Consider the following 24,865-nt stretch of genomic DNA (forward strand, 5'->3'; position numbering starts at 1 on the left):
AATATAATAAATTTTTTATAATATATGTATTTAAAGTTATAATTTAAAAAATTCCAGTAAATTAATAATATTTTACCTTAGTCTTTTTACCTTGCTTATAAATAATAATAATTTTATAAATAAATAATTATTATTTTATGAAATGTTATATGTTATAAAGTAATAATTTTATACATTTTATGCAGTGAACTATCAAATTTTCACATATATTATTTGATATTCTGAATAAAAAAACTGTATATATAAGTCTATTATCTGAGATTGATAGTCCAATTAGTGTTGGATTTATTATTTTAAATTTATAGAAGGTGATTTAAATTTTATGAACAGATCTACAGAAAAAAGAAACGAAAATTTTATGTGCAAATTTTATAATGCATACAAAATTACTGATTAAAAATTTAGTATAAAATATTGCAAGTTGTGTAATAAAATATTCGAATAGAATTTAAAATAATTTAAAGTTTTATTAAATATTACTTATATAAAGGCTTTATTTTGTTGATATGTTAGGTTATTAATTATTATTAATATATCTATATAATTCTTTACAGTGGAATAGATAGGGGTATGTGAGATAATGTTCGAAATCTTAGGGGGATTCAGTGGCGCGTTATAACTTCATGGGCTTCAGGCGAATTTGAAATTAGGGGGTCTCAGGCAATTTCTTTTTTTTTGTCCATAAGATAACGTGCCACTAAAGGGGATTTTTAGAGATTCTAGTGAAATAGATTTACATATTTAAACTTTAAATTAAAAAAGAAAAAGAAACTCATTGTGATTTTTGCCTCTAAAAACATAGCCTATATATGTTACAAACAGGTGGTCCTTCGAACGATACAAAAATGAAGCTATGCCACTGTGGAGCCAGAAATCTTTTGCACAGGGGCCCAAGGGTTCTAGTTATGCTACTGATTATTTACGAATTATTCTATGTGATGCGGATAAACCACGATAAAATGTAAAAATTATCGGTTCTCTTTTAATTTTAAGGATTTTTTAAATTGTTTTTAATCACGACATAATTTTTATTCTGATTTAATATACAGTATATTAAACAAAAAAGCTTCTATGCTATGTCAAGCTTACAAGGATCCGATAAAGACCTTCCAGTCACAAATGTGAGGCCCTATTCTTCTCCGAAAGCCATAAAAATGTATGAATAATATCAGTAAAACAAATTAAAAAAAAAAGAGATATTTTACTACTGTCGAAAGAAACTTTAATACATATCACTTTCTTATCGTAGTTTTTTTTTTTTACAAAAAAAAGATAAAATTTGGGGTCCCCTCCGTGTGCAAGACAGGTCTAAATGGCCTTGCTGACGTCCCCTGTATTTGGTATTCACTTCATAATTTGTGCTTATAAATTCAATTTCTCTTTAATTTAAAAAATATATTATTTATTCTTATAAAGAACAACTTTCAAAAATAATTTCACATTTTTCTTGGTGCTAAAAGTGAAAAAGTTTGATAAAAGTATAATTTAAATGCACCAGATAACTGGAGATTATCCAAAAAGAAAGAAAGAAAAAAAAATTCTAAATTGTTATTACTATTTTAAGCTCTAATCTTTGGAAATTTTATTCAAATCACAAGAATTATTATTTCTAATAATATTCATTTTAATAATTATGAAATAGAAAAAGATAATTCAAATAATTTTCACAGAATTTTTAAATATTAAATTTTAATATATTGTTTCTCTCATGAAAGAAGGAAACATAATGTTGACGACCTTAAAATTATAAAGCAAATTCTATCCATTATCCATTACATAAATCAATACGATTAATGTAAATAACTGTATTATTTATTCATTTATTTACTTCTGACATATGTCATGTCACAGTAGGAGTTTGTGGCTATCCCCAGGTATTGGAAAATGCTATCAATCAACATACAAGCTGGCAATAAAATAAAAACATATAATATTAAAATATTACATAATCTAATAAATATATTGCTTATATATTTTAATAATTAAATACTTTTTACATGAATTAGGTTCTACTTACATATAGTCATTAATATTTTATGTAAGTGGTTAAAAATATGCTGTAAAGGGTGAGATACAAACGTTACAGGTCAAGTATTATTATGTTTGATTAATATCCTATGAATCACAATTGTTTTTCTTTCTATTTATATTGAAAAAAAAAATTCTTATACAAGCACGAGTTTCTCAATCTGTAGTTCGCGGTCCCCGATTGTTTCGAAGTGATTTAAGTACGCTAAAGTCGTAAAAAATGGTAATAAAAGTTTTCATTTATCAAAATAACGTAATAATAAATAATAAAATGTAAATTTTATTAAATAAATTCGAATTTATAGCATCCGGTGTAAAATATTTTACATCGACAAATTCTATAATAATAATAATTTTAACTTTAAAAAATTTTGTTATATTAATGACGGTATTATTAATATAGTCATAAATTTCATTAAGATAAGAAATCATATCAACGACAATATCGATGATAAACATGATAAATAACATTAGACATCAATAAATTGGTTCGAGTTAACGCCGTTAGGGAATACGCGCCTGCGCCGTAGGGAAAATGAGGAAAGTGGAGAAGAGAAGGCAGACGACAAACGGAAGTCGAGAGAAAAAGAGCGATGTTACCTTTCTCTTAAAACTTGGCTGGAAAAGGTAAGAATGGAATCGTTAATCCGACATTTACATCGTAATATCGATATATAGTTCAGTGTAGATCGAAGGAAACGTTTATTTATTAACAATATTTTAATTTTGAAATGAATTCATCAATGTTATATTTTCATTAACTTCATTCAGAATTTAAGTTGCAAATTTAATCAAAATTTCAATTCTTATGTCTTTTGATTGCTTATTTCAATTCTGTACATTGTTTTTCACATTTATTACAGATTTTCACTTATTAATTAATATAATTGTATTATTATTTGAACTTTCTTAATTGATTTTAAGTGGATGATGTTTTCAATCTGCCTCAATTTACTTACCAAGAAATTCGTGTCGTGCCTTGCCTTTTTTACAGAATTTTTACATGGTGTGTTAGTCCGCGCATGACTTGACCCAGAGGACCGGTGGTTCCACCTTAGTCTGGCCCCGTCCTCCGATTCTTTTGGCGTGGGTATACCTGTCTGTGGCAAAGCTGCCAACGATGTGGCCGGAGAGGTCTAGAGGACACGCGAGCCCCTTGCCACGTCCAGGCAGGGATCTCGGAGCGGGCGTGTTATGCCGTTGTTAACATTATCATCTTTGGCTTTTATTAGATAAAATGATTAATAAATTGTTTTAATGCTAATTTTTCAGTTTTCTAGGTAATAGATGCATCTTTTATTATTTGACTTCATCTCTCTTGAGTATCATTGACATCCTACTAACATAGTAGTCCATTTCTGCACGAGTAAAAAAGTTTGAGTTTGCATGTGATTTTTTTTGAGTTGTTGCCTTCCAAAGTTTTTCTTCCGTTTCTCTGATTGTACCAGATGCACTCAAAAATTGTAACTGTCTTTTAATTATCTCTGTACTGTATATTAGGTGGAATTGTAATCTGTATACTATATATATAGCCTATTAAATAAACAGTTTAATTTTGGTAGAATGTATCATCTATCCGGCATCAGCTGTGTGTACAAATGTCAGCAAATAATATAATAATGTTAATGATCTCAAATCATACAAGCATTATCATCATCATTTTGTAAAGAAAGAAAAAAAACTGAAACATTATCTTAAAATATTACTGTTTTTTTGATTTTTTTTTAAAAAGTTATCATCAGTTCTTGTAAAATTGTTTATCACTGCAGGAAGCTAGTTTTAGAGAATTTCTCCTTGGGTTGAAAAATCGTTCCTAGACTCGTGGTTCCTTTTCGGGGTTTTTTTTACATAGGAATGTCTGAAATCTACCAATGATCCCAAACAGAAATTTCTAAAAAATGAATTATTTGGCACATTTGGACACTTCTAAATTCTTAACTTGTATGTGTGAATAATTTGAGCAGATTATTATATATTTTTTTCTTTTATGAAACCTATAAAATTGTAGATTGGTTTCAATTTTACTATTTTAGTAAAAATTTATTTGAATACAGTATATTTTAGTTTTAAAAAATAAAATAAATTTGATTAACTCCATAAACTGTTCTTTAGTTTAAAATTTTTGCAATATTTTCATTAAAAAACAGTTTTTTGTTGTTTTTTTTTTAAATTACAAAATAAATTATTAAATTGATTTTACAGGCATACAGTGAAATTAAAAAATTAGTATCTGCTTTTATTAACTAAATGACGTATGATGTATGGTATTTTAGTATATGTTTACATTTTACAAATTTAAATAAAAATCAAATAAAGTTTAGTTTAAAATATTCAAAAGCATTTTTATTTTATTTAAAAATCTTAATACACTGTTTCTCATATATTCTAATACCTTTTTAAAAAAATTTTATTCTAAACTACTATGAATTATTATTGCTTTTTATTATATGCAATCAAAATGCCAAATAATCTGACATATTATTGGACTATAATGAGGCTAATTTAATAGTTTAGATATAAAGTAATTTGAATAGAGATAGGCAGTTTAAATCTGGTTTGTGGATTTATTGTATATATATAACAATAAATTTGATTGTGTGTGCATGTATAAATATATATATGACTGTTATACATTTTGACTATATATATATATTCAAATATTCAGCATTTTGATGTGTGTGTGTACACACACAATGTCAAAATGCTGAATATTTGAATGATAATTGATCGATTTCTATAATTTGTTAGTTTTTAACTTCTCAACTTCATTATTTATTGTAATATATATAAAACAATCTGGGTGCAGCCATTTCTGAGACAACTGGAATTTATAAATAGCATTATTATTTTTTTTTTTCTACTTACACTTCTACATAAAATAAAGGTTTCAAACATTCAGTATTAAAACTTTATGAATCTGAATATACGGAATTTTTATAAAATCAATTTTCTGAACCATTTATGTCTGTAATTGATTCTACTTGCGTCATTGACATCCTGCTGTGTCGATGTTCTCGTTCTGTATCCTAATATGGATTTATTATTATTAGTTTTACAGTATTAAAAATATTTTACTTCAAATTTTGTTGATATTTTATTACGTGTTGGTAGGAAAGTAGATAAGTTATATTTTAAAATGACAACAAAATATCATCTGTTCAGTGTATATGATTAAAATTCCATAACTTCCATGAAATATTCTAATAGAAATAAATTTTAAGTTTGTAAACAGTTATATAAAATCCAGATTGTCATAAATTTGGGTAAGATCTAATAATAAGACATTAAATTTTCAAATCTTTTATAAGTGGAGAAGAAAATCACTGAGTTTTTTGAATTGTCAATCTTTGAAGAAATACATTGCTAGTTTAATTAATTTGATTGAGTAACTGCCACCAATTTATATGATGATAATGTTAATGCTGAGTGTTTTAATAAAATAAACAGGCAATACAAAGATATAAATCGTATGCCATCCAGAAAAATAAAAAATTTCTAAACTTGTTAAAATTATTTGTCTAGCTGTGTTTAGTTTACTAACACCTATACTGTAACTAGGATAAGACAAGTGAGCATTTATTTAACAATATATATGTTATAAAGTGCAAAATGAAGTAGGAAAGTAAAATGTTTGTTTCAATGTCCACTATGCTAGTTTGCCTCAGATATATGGAATTTTAGTTGTTATACAATGGAATATATATTAAAAATAAAACTTTTCAAAAGTCAGGTTTTGTTTTGATCTTTGTTCATTAGTTAATGTTTTATTTCTTCAGAATTTGTTTAGATATATGTTAATAGGCATCCTTATTTAAATAACAACCATATGCTGATTAAAAGGAATGAATATACACGTTCATCCTTATGAAAAAGATCTTTTATGATTACTTTTCAGACAGGTATAACAAGTCTTAATACAAGTTTAATCTTTTTAAGATGATGAGAATATATGGTATTTTTGTATAAAGTAAATACATATAAGTCATAAGTATATTAACTTATTTGACTTAGTTTTGCAATTTCTTCTTTTTAAAATGACTTTCTAAAACATACTTGAATGAGTAAAGTGATTTAAGCGGAGTAGTTTGAAGCGATGACAAATATAATGTTTACAGTTATGTATAGTTCTTACAGTTGAGTAAAATTATATAAATATTTTAATAAAGTGCTTCCATTTTTAATATTTATTTCATCAGACTTACTGATAATGTTAATGTGAACTTATTTAAATTTTAACTGTATTAATAATCAAATGCAAATAGACCAAATTTTGAATGAATTGTTTATATTTTATTTCATTGCCTAACAAAGATTAGAGAGTGGTTAAATATATCAGAATGATTAAAGCAGACTGGAACATTTCCTGAACATCTGTTGCACAAATGTTCAGGAAATGTTAAACGATGCAAATGAAATCTATTATTATAAGGCCACGTGGTGAAAGCCATTTCTGGATTTAGTTCATTTAACATAGACAATAACATTGTGTAATTAAAAGAATCTGTTAGTATCTGTTGAACAGAACAATTTTTCTTCTATATTGATGCTTGATATACTTCCGAATGCATACTATTATTACAAATTTTGCAGCTATAAATGTTTTTTTTTTTTTTTAAATAACATTTATATAACCTTGTTTTAGCTACAGAATGGTATAAAATAACTTAGAAACAAATTCTAACTGGGAAAAAAATTATTAGAATTCATTGCATTCCAGATGAAATTAAATCCTTCCACTTCTCTATACAGATAATACAATGCGTTTGCTCTCTCCTATTGATAGGATTTCTTTGATAAACCATGTTTGAGAACATTATTAGAATTTTGTAAACAAACCATATAATTTTTTAGTTTAAAAAAATTTATTTTAATAATTAGTTTAATTAATATCCAAAAAAAAATTGTTTTTGCTTGTGAAAATTTAAAGTTTAAACTAAAAAATTTTCCAGTTTTGTAATGAAGACAGAATGAAAAAGAAAGATGAAAGAAATTTTCATCAAAATTTATGTACCAATATATCTTCATAACATGATTCCTAGTTTCACTGCAACATGCCTGTTATTTGGAGAAGGATAGTAGTGTTGCTGGTTGTAGTGATTGCTATTTTACAGGTAAGATAGTAGGCTAATATTTTAAGTATTAAAACTGAATAAAATTGAAGAGATAAATTTAATATTTTTATAAAATAATTGGTAGTAATTTTTCATCTAATTTTTTAAATTTATATTTTCTTNATATTTAGAATATTTCTTTATTAGTAAAAGACAGTCTTACAAGTTTTATTTTCTTTTAGTAAAAATAGCATTTATTTAAAGAGATAAAAACCACTAAGTTTATATATTTAAATCTACTTTCTAATGTTTTAGTTGAAAAATACTAAAATTTCTATTATTTGCTCTTTCTTCCCTATTGGAATTAAAAGGACACTTTTCATACTTATAATCGGTTTGTCCTTACTCATAGGGCACGGTGGATTCATAAAAAATTCCTGGATTGGCTCGTTTAGATTCGACCCCGGGTTTCCCAAAGCGGTAGTTTGACGCCATTGACGTTCGAAGAGGGTGTAAATGGGCAATTTGCCCTGGGATAGAGTAAAAAATTTTACAAATTATAATCGTAAAAGTGATTCGGATATGCAATCTTACACCCTCGATGATGGAACACTTTGAGACAATACTGTATTCTATACTTTACTCGTGGAAAAATCCCCAATGAAATTTAAATAAAAATTTATCGGTGTAATTATTTCTATCCATGCTTTGTCCTCCCCGGGAAAATTATTTGCAGAAGTCCATGGGAAACCCTTCAACCACCTCAGCCATCTGTCCGTTTTTATACAACAATATTCAAGCAGAGTATTGGCCGTATAGCCGACTCAATTTCATTAATCATAAACAGGCCTGACCTGCAACAAGGTCGAATACTATGAGTGAGAATGGGAACGATACCCCAATCTGGAACTACTCACGGGAAATCACGAGAATTGCATCAGACTCGAATTTGGACCTTTGTGGTCGTTGAAGAATAGGTTAACGTTCAGTACGGCCATGGGCTGACTAAGAATGATTAAATTTATAATGAATTCTATTACATAATTAAACCTCCTGATATTTTTTCAGTAGATAAAACTAATTAAATAAATGCTAAAGTTTAATTTATGATAAAATTAATTATTAAGTTCTTATTGACAATGTGGGAAGCGTGTATTAAAGTATGGTATCGATAACTTTAATGATACAAAATTAAAAATAAAGTAGATTTTATGAATAGTAAATGAAAAATACAACATATAAAAACTTCCAGAAACTACTTGCGTAACTTTCCCGGCAAAAAGTTAAAATTGTCTATGGCGCCATCTGTTATGACATTTTATTCTAAAACTTTTTATACTATTAGTTATTATTAAATGGCCAAACGCTTAATTTTGAGGGTAAAGATGAGTTTAAAAAATATTTCAAATGTTAATAACAAGTAAATTCTTCATTAAGTCTGACCTCACTCGAGATATGACACATGTACAGTACCTCTCTACCTTCTCAACCCCTTCACCTTTAACCATCAAAATTTAACAGCATCGATGTCTCTAATACCCGAACTTCCCTGCAAAATTTCAGAAATTTTCAACAAAAGGCATTAGAGTTATTGAGCAGTTCTAGAAGCCATTTTTTGTGATAGCTTTAATGACTTTCATTGCTGCAACGTTCATTCTGCTACTTGTTGGATATGATTCGGTTTATTTGTACACAGCAACACGGCACGTGGATGATCTGCCGAGAGGGAATGCCTTCTGGGAGTTCTTTTAGGGCTAACTGGCCCCTATTTAGGCGTTACTGACGTGAAGAAAATACGGAAAACTCCACGTGGCCAACCCGTTCGGCGAGGCGAGAACCCACGACAAACTATACTGTTCAGTGGTTTTATCCACTCTGTCACTGATGAGCTTTACCCGTCACAATGAGGACCATATTGAGTAATAAGAGAGGTCTCAATATAGTATAAGTGGGGTCGGACTTAAGTTATTAAAACTTACGATTTGTTTTTATAAAACTTATCTGTACTGTCAAAATTAAGCGCTTTGCTATTTTATAATAATTAATAATATAAAAAGATTTTAAAATAAAATCTTATAACAGATGGCGTCACACGCAATTTTNCCGGGCTGTGAACGGCTCACGTATTTGTAAAATCTAAGTGACTCGTACAACATGAAATTCATATGGTGTTCAACAGTGTTATAGGGGTCGATTTTATAAATATTTTTCGCCGGAAAAGTTACACAACTCTTTGCTGAATTTTCTGTAGTAACTCTTTTAAAAAAATCTTCGAAGTTAATATTAAAAACATACATGTTTAATGAAAACAACTGACTTGTATTTTGCAGTTCTTTTTTTAATCTACGTGACTAATGATTATCATTAAAACAATTCTAAAAAAATTTCTAGCAACGAGTTGAGCAACTTTCCCGGCCAAACTTTAAGTGGCAAAAAATATAATTTTGAGGATAGAGATGAGTTTTATAAAAAATATTAAATGTTAATAATGAGTAAAAGCTTCATTAAGTCTGACCCCAGTCGAGATACGACACGTGACCGCCTCTATCTCCCCACTCGCTTGACCTTTAATCACCAAAATTGAATAGCAAGAAGCCCCCTAATACACAAACATCCTTGCAAAATATCAGAAACTTTGGACAAAAGGTACAGGAGTTATTAAGCTTGAAAGTGGATGAACCAAATCGCATCCTCCCACAAACACGTACACAAACACGCAATGATATCCATATATACAGAAAAAACCCCAAAAATTTTTGCATTTCCCCACTTTTCAAAGTCCCCTTGAGTCCAAAGATGTAAAAAAAACTTGAATTTAATAAAATCATAACAAATAATAAAAATTGGCTTATTTGATTAAAATATTCACGTGTAATTTGATATCTTACAATACGAGACTTAGCTGAGCTCACAGGACAGTGTCCTGTGAACTCAGCTAGAAGAGGCCATTGAGACTTATTTATCTTGGTCCTGGACACAAAGGAGCCTTAAAATTTAGTATTGTATATTTTAAAAAATCGAGCAAGTCCACTCGAGATACGACACATGGTCTTTCTCTATCTACTCACTCCTCGATCTTTAACCATCAAAATTTAATAACAGTATACACAAACCTTCTCGAAAAGGGAGGTTTGTGTATTTGGCAGAGGAGTTCTTGAGCTTCAAAGCGGATGAACAAAACAGTGCCTTTTTACGCACTAACATCCATACATAAAGGGAAAAAAATCTTCTCTTCAATTGTTTGTATTTCTCGACGTTTGAAGGCACCCCGAGTCCAAAAGTCTGAAAATCTTGGAATCATGTTTTGACAGATCGCCATACTTTTCCTCTGTTGTATGTAATAGCCTGCAAACATTAAATTTTAATTTTGATAATACAGTAATATTGAAAAAAATCTATTTATATTTTTATCGAATTTATTATAGGCTATATTTTTGTGGGCACATCTAGGACCGCCAAGAGCTTATTTAGGCGGGGGTAGGGCTCTTTACCACTTTGACGAACAAATAAAATATTTAGAATATTTCTTTATTAGTAAAAGACAGTCTTACAAGTTTTATTTTCTTTTAGTAAAAATAGCATTTATTTAAAGAGATAAAAACCACTAAGTTTCCTTCTGGGTGGGGAAAAATCCTTACTTCCCCTATCGACAGTCTAGGCTCACTTTATCTTATTAAAGTTGTTCATTTTATTGTATTTTTCACAGATAATAAAGACTGTTGTTTGTATAAATGCAATTTAAAATTTAAAAGCTATTGTTTTCATAAATTTAAACATTAAAATCAGCCGGTCAGATGACCGAAACGGTTAAGACACCAGCATACCGCTCTGGGGACTCGGGATCGAATGCGGGCGAGCAACCAAAAATATTTTTGAAGGTGACCTGCGGCGGATGTGTCTGGCCCATAGCTTTGTAGAACAGTTTCGGCGTCCGAGGCAGACATTCGATGTTAATTACAAAATGATTCTACCGGCTTTTAATTTCGTGGCTCATTTTGGCACCTCCATAATCGGCGTCCTGCTTACCTCACACTAGACTGGCACTTCCCTTACCATCAGGCAGCCTCATAGTGAGCCTGACAGAACCTAGACAGGCCTGTGAACATGTTTCCTAATGTCTACAGTTCGAAAAGAGTAAAAAATAGTAGTAAAACCACTGAACACTGGTAGTTGGTAGTGGGTTCACGCCTGGCCAATGGCTTTGCTACGTAAAGTTTTCTGGGTTTCTTCACTTCAGTAGCATCTAAACAGAGATAATTTTCAATAAAAGTCCTCCCAGGAGGGATTCCCCTTGGCAGATTGCCCATGTATCGCGTTGCCATATAAATATACAGTAGAACCAATCAAGTAATAAAATAAAAATAATTAATTATTTCAAACAATCAACTGTAAAATACAACAAAAATTAATTATTAAGCAATTTATAAGGACTAACATTCATTCATTTTTAGTTAAAAAGATTGTAAATCTTTTTAATTTAGTTCAAAAGATTTACAACCAAAATATTTAAATTATTAAAAACAATTTTCTTTTTTATTACATTAAGACAAATAGTAAAAAGTAAAATTTAAAAATAGTTTTTTTTTAATTTTATAAAATAAAAAACATTGTATTTATTATATTCTAAAGTTTTTTAGATCTATTTGTATAAAATTACATGAGAATACTTATTTTACTTTCCAAGTTGTTATATATGACAGAGGGAAAGTATGGTGCTCGATCAAAATATGACCCACTCAAGTTTTTTACATTTTTGGACTCGGAGGATGTTGAGAAGTCAAGAAAAGAAAAAAAAAATTAAGGGTTTTTCCTTGNTAATTTTTAATAAATTAACTCTTATGAAATGTTGTTTTATATTCGTTTAATTTACTTTTGTGTTTTGTTTGAGAAAATAAATTTCTGGTCAAATTTTAAATTTGAGAATAATGTAAGGCATAAAAATGAACAATCACTTTCCGAATTAATTTTAGAATCGTCTAATTTAAACAGACAAAATTATAATTGCTCTAGTTAATCTGCAAATGATGAAATTTGTTACAAAATAATAAAACCATAGACTAGAAAGTCATTATATGAAAAAGTATTTTCAGTTAAAACAATAACATACACACAGCCAATTTATAATAATGAAGAAAATTTCAAAGATAAGAGCTTTCAAAAAGAAGTAATAATATTATTTTATGAGGAATAAGTAATCTGAATTTAAATGGTAATAATAATGATGATAATATATCAGAATTAAACATAATGTCATGATTGTATTTTGTTTTATTTGCCAGATCTTAAATTGAAGTAAAAATCAGTCATTCTATCACTTTACAATATACTTAAATCTAAATAGTAATTTGCATTTTTTTTGTAAATTTAAATGCTTTATAATTTACAGTAGAAATGACAATAGTTTGTTTTCTAAAGATCTATTGATTTGAAATTCAAGAAACATCATTATTATTGTATGACTTTTTTGATACAAATCGTTTTCCTCATTAACCACACAATCTATTCCATATCAAATTATATCACAGAAGCAATGTTTGGTTTTCTAAAGTATGCTTTATAATGCAAACTCTATATATCAGAAAGCTTGAAGTATAATGTGTTTTCAGGGTTGTATTTATACATTTATCATGGTGGATATGGAGGCTGATTTTGGCAGCTGATGCCTATATATAATACTGATAGTTCATACAAAGTATGAAGGCTGGCTCTCCTTCTGCCACAATCCTCCTATTCCTCATGGCCCCCCTTTATATTTCTGTATTTCTCTTAATTTTGGAAAAATATATTATATTATGTGGTTTTGTCTTTCTTTGGAGGCATGACCTTGCAGACTACTCAGCAAAATTTCCCAACATTGGAGGAACAATGCACTCCTCAAACTGGGGAGTTTGAGGAGTGCATTTTTCCTTGAGCTTTCCTCCTGTTTGCTTTAAAAATAAACTAATTTTTGGAGTGTCTAAATAAGAAGAAAGAAAGAAAAAAATCAATATTGGAATACATGCATCTTTTAATATGTGCACATATTATTAAAACTCTAAATTAGTGTTTCTCATACTAAGTGAGGTGATGAGCCAGCAATATATTCTCCAATGTGTCTAGGATTGGTACTGTATTTTTGTCATATGTAACTGCTCAAACAAATAGTATCTTCATATTTAGGTGCATATATATACTATGGCAGTATGACAATTATAAATAGTATGTGGTTCTAAAAATATTAGTATCATTCAATGACATGCTTTCATGTAAATAGTCTTGGGTAACGTCACAAAATAAAATTATCTTAAGGAGGATTGGCCTATAAAAAAAAACAAAAAATGTTATTGAAAAAATATATTGATGGATAGATGAGAATAGATGATCATTGCAATTTAATACTGTAGTAGTTCTTTGTATACTCAAGTTACTTTTTGTATGCAATGATTGTATAGTACAGAATAAATTATATATTCTTGTTAATGTAAAAATGTTTTAATGTCATCCTTACTTTATAAAAAAGGGGGATTCAGTGGCGCGTTATAACTTCATGGGCTTCAGGCGAATTTGAAATTAGGGGGTCTCAGGCAATTTCTTTTTTTTTGTCCATAAGATAACGTGCCACTAAAGGGGATTTTTAGAGATTCTAGTGAAATAGATTTACATATTTAAACTTTAAATTAAAAAAGAAAAAGAAACTCATTGTGATTTTTGCCTCTAAAAACATAGCCTATATATGTTACAAACAGGTGGTCCTTCGAACGATACAAAAATGAAGCTATGCCACTGTGGAGCCAGAAATCTTTTGCACAGGGGCCCAAGGGTTCTAGTTATGCTACTGATTATTTACGAATTATTCTATGTGATGCGGATAAACCACGATAAAATGTAAAAATTATCGGTTCTCTTTTAATTTTAAGGATTTTTTAAATTGTTTTTAATCACGACATAATTTTTATTCTGATTTAATATACAGTATATTAAACAAAAAAGCTTCTATGCTATGTCAAGCTTACAAGGATCCGATAAAGACCTTCCAGTCACAAATGTGAGGCCCTATTCTTCTCCGAAAGCCATAAAAATGTATGAATAATATCAGTAAAACAAATTAAAAAAAAAAGAGATATTTTACTACTGTCGAAAGAAACTTTAATACATATCACTTTCTTATCGTAGTTTTTTTTTTTTACAAAAAAAAGATAAAATTTGGGGTCCCCTCCGTGTGCAAGACAGGTCTAAATGGCCTTGCTGACGTCCCCTGTATTTGGTATTCACTTCATAATTTGTGCTTATAAATTCAATTTCTCTTTAATTTAAAAAATATATTATTTATTCTTATAAAGAACAACTTTCAAAAATAATTTCACATTTTTCTTGGTGCTAAAAGTGAAAAAGTTTGATAAAAGTATAATTTAAATGCACCAGATAACTGGAGATTATCCAAAAAGAAAGAAAGAAAAAAAAAATTCTAAATTGTTATTACTATTTTAAGCTCTAATCTTTGGAAATTTTATTCAAATCACAAGAATTATTATTTCTAATAATATTCATTTTAATAATTATGAAATAGAAAAAGATAATTCAAATAATTTTCACAGAATTTTTAAATATTAAATTTTAATATATTGTTTCTCTCATGAAAGAAGGAAACATAATGTTGACGACCTTAAAATTATAAAGCAAATTCTATCCATTATCCATTACATAAATCAATACGATTAATGTAAATAACTGTATTATTTATTCATTTATTTACTTCTGACATATGTCATGTCACAGTAGGAGTTTGTGGCTATCCCCAGGTATTGGAAAATGCTATCAATCAACATACAAGCTGGCAATAAAATAAAAACATATAATATTAAAATATTACATAATCTAATAAATATATTGCTTATATATTTTAATAATTAAATACTTTTTACATGAATTAGGTTCTACTTACATATAGTCATTAATATTTTATGTAAGTGGTTAAAAATATGCTGTAAAGGGTGAGATACAAACGTTACAGGTCAAGTATTATTATGTTTGATTAATATCCTATGAATCACAATTGTTTTTCTTTCTATTTATATTGAAAAAAAAAATTCTTATACAAGCACGAGTTTCTCAATCTGTAGTTCGCGGTCCCCGATTGTTTCGAAGTGATTTAAGTACGCTAAAGTCGTAAAAAATGGTAATAAAAGTTTTCATTTATCAAAATAACGTAATAATAAATAATAAAATGTAAATTTTATTAAATAAATTCGAATTTATAGCATCCGGTGTAAAATATTTTACATCGACAAATTCTATAATAATAATAATTTTAACTTTAAAAAATTTTGTTATATTAATGACGGTATTATTAATATAGTCATAAATTTCATTAAGATAAGAAATCATATCAACGACAATATCGATGATAAACATGATAAATAACATTAGACATCAATAAATTGGTTCGAGTTAACGCCGTTAGGGAATACGCGCCTGCGCCGTAGGGAAAATGAGGAAAGTGGAGAAGAGAAGGCAGACGACAAACGGAAGTCGAGAGAAAAAGAGCGATGTTACCTTTCTCTTAAAACTTGGCTGGAAAAGGTAAGAATGGAATCGTTAATCCGACATTTACATCGTAATATCGATATATAGTTCAGTGTAGATCGAAGGAAACGTTTATTTATTAACAATATTTTAATTTTGAAATGAATTCATCAATGTTATATTTTCANCATTCTTGAATGGGCATGTCTTTCAAATGCATATTTAAGTTCATATAATTTAAAATTAAAATTTTGACTGCATAAACTTTTAATAGACTTCAACAATGTTGAATATTTGTTTTGGAATTCATAACAAATATTCAATATTGATTTTAATCCAAAAAGTTTTCTAAGTTCTAAGTACTTAGTCACTTCCTTTAAAATTGAATCGTTTTCTGTGATGGATTATCATCAAAATAATATCTATATCATTTGCTTTACAGATCACTTTAATAAAGTTTTACTTAAAATTTTAAAATATGTTTGTATAATTTAATTATAATTAGCCAATACAACTTATGTATAATTTTTCATTCAGAACACAAAATGTTGAAATTTGTAAAATAGTTTATAACCTAAGTAATACAAATTGAAATGCTACTAATGTAGAATTACATTAATGTATCTAAATAGTATCTTTTTATTTGTAAATATGTGCATATAAATGCATAAAATTATAAATGAATAACTTCATTCAAAGAACACTGGTGCCACTAATTAAACATCAATGCATGACTATTAATAATAATTTCATAATCAGAAGAAAAATGTCTTTTCAGTGTAATGCAAACTAGAAATTATTATAATCAGTAAAACTTGGCATCATATTTAAATTATATCTATAATTTCTGCTTGTTAAGGCTGTCAAATATATAATTTTCTTTACATTTAAAATGTCTTCAGCTTTTTTTGAGCCATCTCAATACAAATCTACATTTGATTAGCATTTACATATTTTAAGAACATGCTGTTCTTAGAATATGTAAATACTAATCTAAGAATATCTAATGTAAAGTAATTTGTGCTTCACATTAGATATTCTAAGATATTCTAAAGAATTTATAATTTAAAATTATTATTTTTATTTGATGTGTTCAGATGAAATAATTCAGATCAGTGTCTCCATCTGTTGAGAGATACAAAAAGATTTTTTCCTGTTAAGGTTTTACCAGATTTTCTTATTTAAAAAATGAAGTTTATAAATTTTAATAATTAAGGATTTTATTATCATTCACAGATGGTCACAAAAAGTATTAATAAATTATTTTTAATCATACTTTCACTAATAGATTCTATTGGAAATTTTAGGTCATGAATAGATTATTTTAATATACAATGATAATCATACTATTTTTTTTTTATTGCTATATTATGTCAGGGGTGGCCAACCTTTTCACAATAGGACCCATACAATGCATATCAGAGATACATGAGAGCCACATCCTCTATTAGAATTCCTGTTGGCAAGCCACATCATCTCTTCCTAGTATTTTAACTATTAATATATATACTATAATTGTTACTGTTTTATAGTAATTATCACTGTTACTTTACTGGTACTTTGATAACTAGGTAAACAAAGTAATCATTTAACTCCTTTCACTTTATGAATGTGATCTAAGCGTTCATTTGCCTTCAATCACTTTCATTTTATGAATGTGATCTAAGCTTTCATTTGCCTGTTTTAGGTTAAGTTGAAAGTTTCAATTAAAAGTTCTGCATCTATTACACTATATAATAGTCAGGAACCTTACAAAAATATTATATATGTGTAAGTAGTATATATCAGGTTCATAAAAAGAAATTGTGTGTGTTTTCTTAAAAAAGTTACTTTTTTAGTTTTCAGGAGTTCATAATTAATGACTTCTGGAAGTTAAGCATAATTTTTTAAGACTGTTCTTTATTTATTTATTACTATCATTTAAAAAAAAGTTATATTTCTACAAATGATATTGAGAATGAAAATTTTTAAAAATATTAAATGTAGATATTTAGATGGTTTTATTAGTAATTTTCGATAAAAAGTTAAAAAAATGATAATTTAATGAAACTGACATAATTTTATAACAGTGTGCTATATAAGTGTTTCAAAGGAAGATTAATAAATAAAAAGGATCTTCCAACAGTTTTATTAAGCTAAAATTGTTTAAAACTAAAATAAACTAAATTCAACAAATGTGCTATTAAATTCAAAAACTTAAATTTTTCCTGTTACTACTTTGAAAATGATACGTAGAATGTTTACTAATGAAAAGTAGTCTTAAAGATTTCTTTTCTGTTAGTTAAAATAAAGTTAATTTTATAAGGAATAGGAATTTTACAGGTCCCTAAAAATCTCTGGCCTCCCTCTCAATGGCCCTGGATAGATGCTAGTAATAGAACTACTAGCAATTACTACTAATCTGTAGAATGCAAGGTATTTAATATGTTTAAATTGTAAATTCGTTTTATTAGTCTTAAAATCTGATATTTAAAATTGTTACTTTATAATTATTCCATTTTAAAAATGTGATTTTACTTACTTTTATATGCTTGTCAAAGAAAGATTCGTTATTATGAGCTTGGAATTAAGTGCATTTGCTTTAAGTAAAGAAATGAATTTACATTTTAGTGCAGTTGTCAGTACAGTTTAGCAAAATACTTGTTTTTCTTCCGTAATTTAGTTATGATTTTGTTTTGACTAAAGGAATATTTCTGAAAATTTTTTAGATGTAGATTTTGATGAAATGGAAAAAATGAAATAAATTATTGGTTTATTAAGTTTAAAAAGTATAAAATTTTAATTTTTTTTATACTTCTATTATTAAATACTGTACTATTAATCACAGAAGTTTGTCTTTAAATTGGACAAAAAATGAATTTAAAAGATCAAGAAAAACTAGATTAGGAGAAATAAAAAGTGATGAGCAATTGTTTATTGTGACAGTCACAATGCTGGGCTGCAATTTTTAATAATTTTTTTTTTATTTAAGAAATTGCATGTCTTCTGGTCCAGACTAGAAGTTTGTATATAGTAATCAAGATCAGCTTTCCATATCTGGTCTTGATTTTCATCTATCTAATGCCATTCTTGAGATAAGGTAAAAATTTTGAATTGATCTGGACTGGAAGTTCATATATGGTTAATTGGTGTTTCCAGTCCTAAGATTTCTATATCTGGTCTCAATCATAGATTAAAATTTTTTTGTTTTGATGATTTGTAGGACCATAGAAGGGTTGGGGCTAGGGATTTTTCCTGGAGAAAACTTAGGGACCATGATAACTCCTATCTTTATAAAATTAAGTTTTTTCTAACAGAAAATAAAATCCTTATGAAGAATGTTTATTAATAAAAAGCAGTCTTATTTTATTTGTTCAAAAAACAAACACTAAAGAATGTGCTGTATTCCTGAGTCCCATATAAGCACTCAACAGTTTATTAGTTATTCTTCTAACAATGTCAAGTACAGAAGGATATTTAATTACATTTCTGTGTTTTTAACAATTTAATTTTAATTTATTCTAGTCTTAACATCATATAAACTTTTTTCTTCTCTATCTGTCACATTTTTTTCTTTTTTAACTGGAATGACGGAATTCTTTAATGATGATTTATGTTTTCATTTTTTTTTACACGAAACACAATCACCTTAATCTAGAAATTTTTGTTTTTGTTAATGATAAAATACTTGATGTATCATTGTGTGGTTCATATGTAAGTCACAATAGCTATAGATTTTGTTTGCAAGATTACTGATATTCTTGAAAACAAGTTTAATAGCCTGTTGAGATAGCAATGTTGTTTTTTATACAGTACTTCTATGTCTAAAATAATCATTGAAGACAAATACTGAAATGATTAATGCATGCTGAACTATACTAGCAATTCTTGTAAATTGATAATGTAGATTTTTTTATTTCTATCATGCTGATTGTTTTTACATTTTTCTACTTTTATCTTGTGAAATAGAAGCTATTTTCAAAAAAATAGCTCATTAATATTATGTACTTTTCCTTATTAACTATGCTAAATGAATGTTTCACAATGGTGTTTTCCAGTAGACTTGAGACAATATTTACAAATGTATTTAATAGCTGTTGTAAAAATTTGATATATAAATGCAAGATCTGGAGCAGACGCAACAGAAATACTGTAAAAATGAATAATATGTAAAAACGTTTAAATTATAATAATACAATATATTTTCAATATAAAAAAAAATCATTTTGTATACTGAAATTCTTCATGCATAATTTATAAGAAAACATCTACTCGAATGCATGTTTTAAAATTAGTTCATGTTCTGAATTTATTTACATGAACAAGGTTCTATAATGTAACTAAAGATTTTCTTTCACATTAAAATGCAATAAACATTATTCCTTAGTTTCACAAGTATTGCATTCTGTTTTTTGTAGTAAAACTTGTAATGAAAAAGCAGATGAAATTAACATAAACATCTTTTCTTCTTAGACTTCTTTATTTAAATAAGCAAACATTTTTTATTTTACGGATAATGGATACAACCGTAGCATGTCAAAAGGCATCTTCATTATTAATTTTGTGGATATTCAAGAAATTTTAAAATTAAATAGGAAAGCTAACAAAACTAAATTTTATTTTAAGCACTCGGAATTTGTTAAAAAGAACTATTTCAATATGTTTATAGTCCGAGAAAGTTGCTGATGATACTTGTTGCATTGCAATTATTAGCAACATGATTAGTTTAAGTTTTCAATTGTTCATAATTATTGATGATTTAAAAAATGATTGATTGTAAAATAAATTTTAAATGAACAGAATCAGTTAATTTTTTAATAGCCATAGAGTTCTTTTTGTGGAAATTATATGTACTGTACAATAGGTTTATTTTCTGTCATCATTCCCATACTAAGATGATTTTTTTTTCTTCTCATTATGGGTTTAGAGAAACCCACAATTAGGTGACTTAATGTGAGGGGCATATCCAACATACCCAAGTCAAACCATCTAAACATATCTAAGGCTCCAGCTTCTCATGCCTAAGCTTGCTTGACTGACTGCTCTGATCATCCAACTCTTGTACAGCTCTCATACAATAGGATTATTAGATTAATTTAATCTGTTACTTGATCCAGTAACTATCTATGTATGCAGTATAATTATATAATATGTATGCAATACATATTATATAAAACTGTTTAAATTACAAATATATATTGTTATTTTTGTATTAAGATGCTACGTAGTTTACAAATACATTATTTAAAAATAAAAATTGATTGTATTACAATTTTAAATTTAAAAAATTCAGCAACAAGTTGCTTAACTTTCCCTGCAACATTTTGTGGTGTTATCTGTTATCATATTTTATTTAAAATCTTTTTATATTTTTAATTACTATAAAATAGCAAAAAGCTTAATTTTGAGGGCAGCGGTGAGTTTTATAAAAAAAAAAAAAAGTATAAATGGTAATAACAAGTAAAATTGTTATTAAATCCAGCCCTACTGGAAATACACAAGATCCCCATTATTTCCCCACCCCCTTGACCTTTAATTACCAAAATTTAATAGCATTGATCTCTTAATAAACGAACCTCCCTGCAAAATTTCAGAAATTTTCAACAAAAAGCATAGGAGTTATTATTAAACTTCAAAGAGGGTGAACACACACACATGCACACTAACATCCATACATACAGAAAAAAACCCTCAAATTTTTTTGCATTTCTTGACATTTCAAGGTCTTGCATCCAAAAATGTAAAATCTTGAGGATTGGTTTTTTGATTGATTGCCATACTTCCCTCTGTTATGTTTACTTTCATACTTCATTTCAAAAATATACTCTAAGACCTGGTATATTTTTAAAATATATTTTAAAAATATACCAGGTCTTAGAGTATATTTTTGAAATGAAGTATGAAAGTAAACATAACAGAGGGAAGTATGGCAATCAATCAAAAAACCAATCCTCAAGATTTTACATTTTTGGATGCAAGACCTTGAAATGTCAAGAAATGCAAAAAAATTTGAGGGTTTTTTTCTGTATGTATGGATGTTAGTGTGCATGTGTGTGTGTTCACCCTCTTTGAAGTTTAATAATAACTCCTATGCTTTTTGTTGAAAATTTCTGAAATTTTGCAGGGAGGTTCGTTTATTAAGAGATCAATGCTATTAAATTTTGGTAATTAAAGGTCAAGGGGGTGGGGAAATAATCGGGATCTTGTGTATTTCCAGTAGGGCTGGATTTAATAACAATTTTACTTGTTATTACCATTTATACTTTTTTTTTTTTATTNTTCCTATTACAAATATACTGAATTATTTATATTGTTATATTGACCAAATAATAATTTATTGGCAAAATGAATAATAAAAATTTATATTGTTAATTTAAATAAGAATTAAAATTGTTAATTTGAATGTTTGAAATATGACATACGATAGGGACGCCTCTAGTGTCCGTTTTCAAACGGTTACGGGACAGACGGACAGTAGAATGGGTTATATATATAGATAATAGTAAACATAATATAAACATGTACTATAAGAAACTTATACTATGGTTCTGTTTTCAGTCCAGCATTAATTTTTGAAAGAAAACATTGTTATGAATGAGCATAAAATGTTGGAATAAACAGTAATAACTTAAAATATTTTAAACAGTTTTCTACATCGTTATTAAAACTTCAAAATTAAAAGATGTTACTAAGACTTTTCTTCAAAGTAGCATTGATTAATTATCATCTTTATATTAATTGAAAGAGGATTTCACTTTGTTTGACTTAGTTTGATTAAATGACTGGATTAATGTATCAAATTAAAGCTTTGGCTGGCCCTGTATATGTTGCCGCTGAAGAGAGATTTGAGAAAGGCGCGATGGTTCAGGCATGGTAAAGGTACAATGCGAAGTCTATTGGACAAACATGTTGGGGTCCCACCCCCTGTTAAGTTTAGTCTGAGCAATTTTTTGTTTTGCAGTTTCATTATTGTAAATACTGAGGCCAATAAATGTACATTTTAGTTACCAAGACCATTGTTTTTATCACCCTTTTCCAACTCAACCTCACCAATCTCCACCCCTTCAAAAGCCTTGAAAAACCAGGCACATACAGCTAGTTAATTTTAATTACAACTTGATGTAGTTTATATCAATAAATAAACTTAAAATGATGATAGTTAAATTATCAAAATTTTATCAAGGATTTAAGAAACTGATGTATAGTTTAAGATGAGTGATATTTTATAATTTGAAAAGAATACAATCTGCAAAATAGTTTAACTGTAGATTATTTCTCTTAAATTAAAACTGTAATTTGAAATTTAATTTAAATGTTTAATTTTGTTGTTAGGTGATTCATATGACACTTTTAAGTCGTCTTGAAGCCAGAAAAAACAGTCATCATCAAAAAGATACAGTTGGTCGAATCTGGGAAAATGTAGGAAAAGAATATCATGAAGCTGAAATGAAAGAAGACAGAGCTCAAATGCTCAAGGCAATTCAGCAGAGTAGTGTTTTAGATTCTAGTGGAGAATTTCGTATAGTGAACTTTCTCCTTAGGGCAGAATTAATGGGATTAAAACATAGTTTACAACATGATGTCAGTTTGATTACTCACTGTACAATTAATGAATTATATCAGTTAGATAAATTGTCATTAAGATGGCATGGACCTATTTCTGTGTCAGTGTTTAGCATTACACAAGATATTCCTTTAGCTGTAGAAGCAATATTACATTTGAGACAATGTTTTCCATCTATAAGGCATAATACCAGTTTTCATCTTATTTATCCTCTGAACAACCCTACTACAGACATTCAGTTACAACTTTCGTTTCCAGAATCATGTGATCTTTTACAAGAAAGACTCCAAAACCATGGAATTGGAAAGAATTATGCCCATAGTGTGCCATATCCTAATAATCTTTTACGTAATGTTGCCAGAAGAAATGCCTTAACTGAATTTGTATTTGTAATCGATATAGATCTTGTCCCTAGTGATCATTTGCATGAAGATTTTCTGACTTTTGCTAAAGAAAATAGATTGTTTTTTGAATCAAATAAGGACGATAAAACAGTTTATGTAGTGCCAGCGTATGAAATGAAAGACGAAACTGAAATTCCAAAAGATAAAACTAGTCTTTTGCAACTTATTGAATTGATGGAGGCAAGACCATTCTATTTTGAGTTGTGCTGGAAATGTCAGAAGTATACTGATTATGAAGCCTGGCAGCGAGAACCTCTTACTGAAAAATTAAGTGTTTTGTTTGAAGTTCTGTGGAGAGATCCTTGGGAGCCTTTTTACATTGGACGCAATACTGTTCCTTATTATGACGAGCGATTTCGTCAGTATGGATTTAACAGAATAAGTCAAGTAGGTATCATTTTGTTGTTGTCTTAAATTTATAAAATCTTAACTTAAATATTTTTTATTAAATATGTGATTTTTTTAAAAAATAAATATCAATCCAAATTGTTATAAGAGGAATGCTACGATTAAGGCTCACTTCATGTTTATTTAAATATTATTAGTACTCAGCATAGTTGTAATGCCAAACTGTTTAATGTTATATAAACCTTAGACATCACAATATTGTATAAAAAGTCTATTAAATTTAGAGGATGACATTTTTCATAACATTGCAATTGGGCCTTATTTGGTGCAATGTATCCTAATGAAGCTCATTTTAGTATTTACAAGAGTATAATCATAATTTTTACCTAGTTGTTGCTTATTATTTATTTACATGTAAAAGTTCCAAAGGTTCCTGAATGTACGATGTTGTGTATTAAACTTGTTTGTAATGTTACTCCATTCTTTAAAGCTTACAGACCTTCATTTGTATCTACAGACGTCAATTCCACTCGTTTCTGACGTATTAAAGTAACTCAATTTTATATTAATGGTATATACAAAGAATTATAATGAGATCCAAATCAGTTTCATCGAACCTTATTAGATCTATAAAACTGCTCTGGTTTCATTATTAATTTTTCTGCAGTAGCAAAGATTTAGGTTCCAGATGTCATAAGAAAAACACATATTGTAAATTAGTGTAGAGAACGAAACTGTATTCACTTGATTGTTTTATTTCTCAATTAAAATCGATGGTTTGATCTGTTACTAAATGTAATATTATTGGTGAACCTTATAAGGAGCTAGGGCCTTAATAAGAACACTTATCTTACATGATGATACTAAATAAATGTTAATTTATTTGAAGTATGAGGGAAAATATTTACTGTTGAAATATATCAGCTCTATTGGCTACTAAAATCAATAAAAAATAAATTGTAGCTTATTTGAAATTTCAGATTTTTTTA

At 27.9% G+C, this 24,865-nt stretch overlaps 1 protein-coding gene across 3 annotated transcripts in view; it reads left to right on the forward strand.

The window, feature by feature from the left end:
- Nucleotides 1–2,532: 2,532 nt before the first annotated feature.
- Nucleotides 2,533–24,865, forward strand: part of LOC111627016 (beta-1,4-glucuronyltransferase 1-like) — a 59,837-nt gene continuing 37,504 nt past the window's right edge. For all 3 annotated transcript variants that reach the window (XR_002756964.1, XR_002756963.1, XM_023370555.1), the window contains exons 1-3: nt 2,533–2,655; nt 6,978–7,139; nt 22,893–23,915. Coding sequence is in view for 1 of the 3 variants with exons in the window: in XM_023370555.1 (XP_023226323.1) it covers nt 7,080–7,139; nt 22,893–23,915 (1,083 nt within the window). In the remaining 2 variants the exon portion in view is untranslated. The remainder of the gene's footprint in view (nt 2,656–6,977; nt 7,140–22,892; nt 23,916–24,865) is intronic.

The sequence above is a fragment of the Centruroides sculpturatus genome, unplaced genomic scaffold (genome assembly GCF_000671375.1).
Source record: "Centruroides sculpturatus isolate CEXI.00-Female unplaced genomic scaffold, Cexi_2.0 scaffold386, whole genome shotgun sequence".
Taxonomy (NCBI): domain Eukaryota; kingdom Metazoa; phylum Arthropoda; class Arachnida; order Scorpiones; family Buthidae; genus Centruroides; species Centruroides sculpturatus.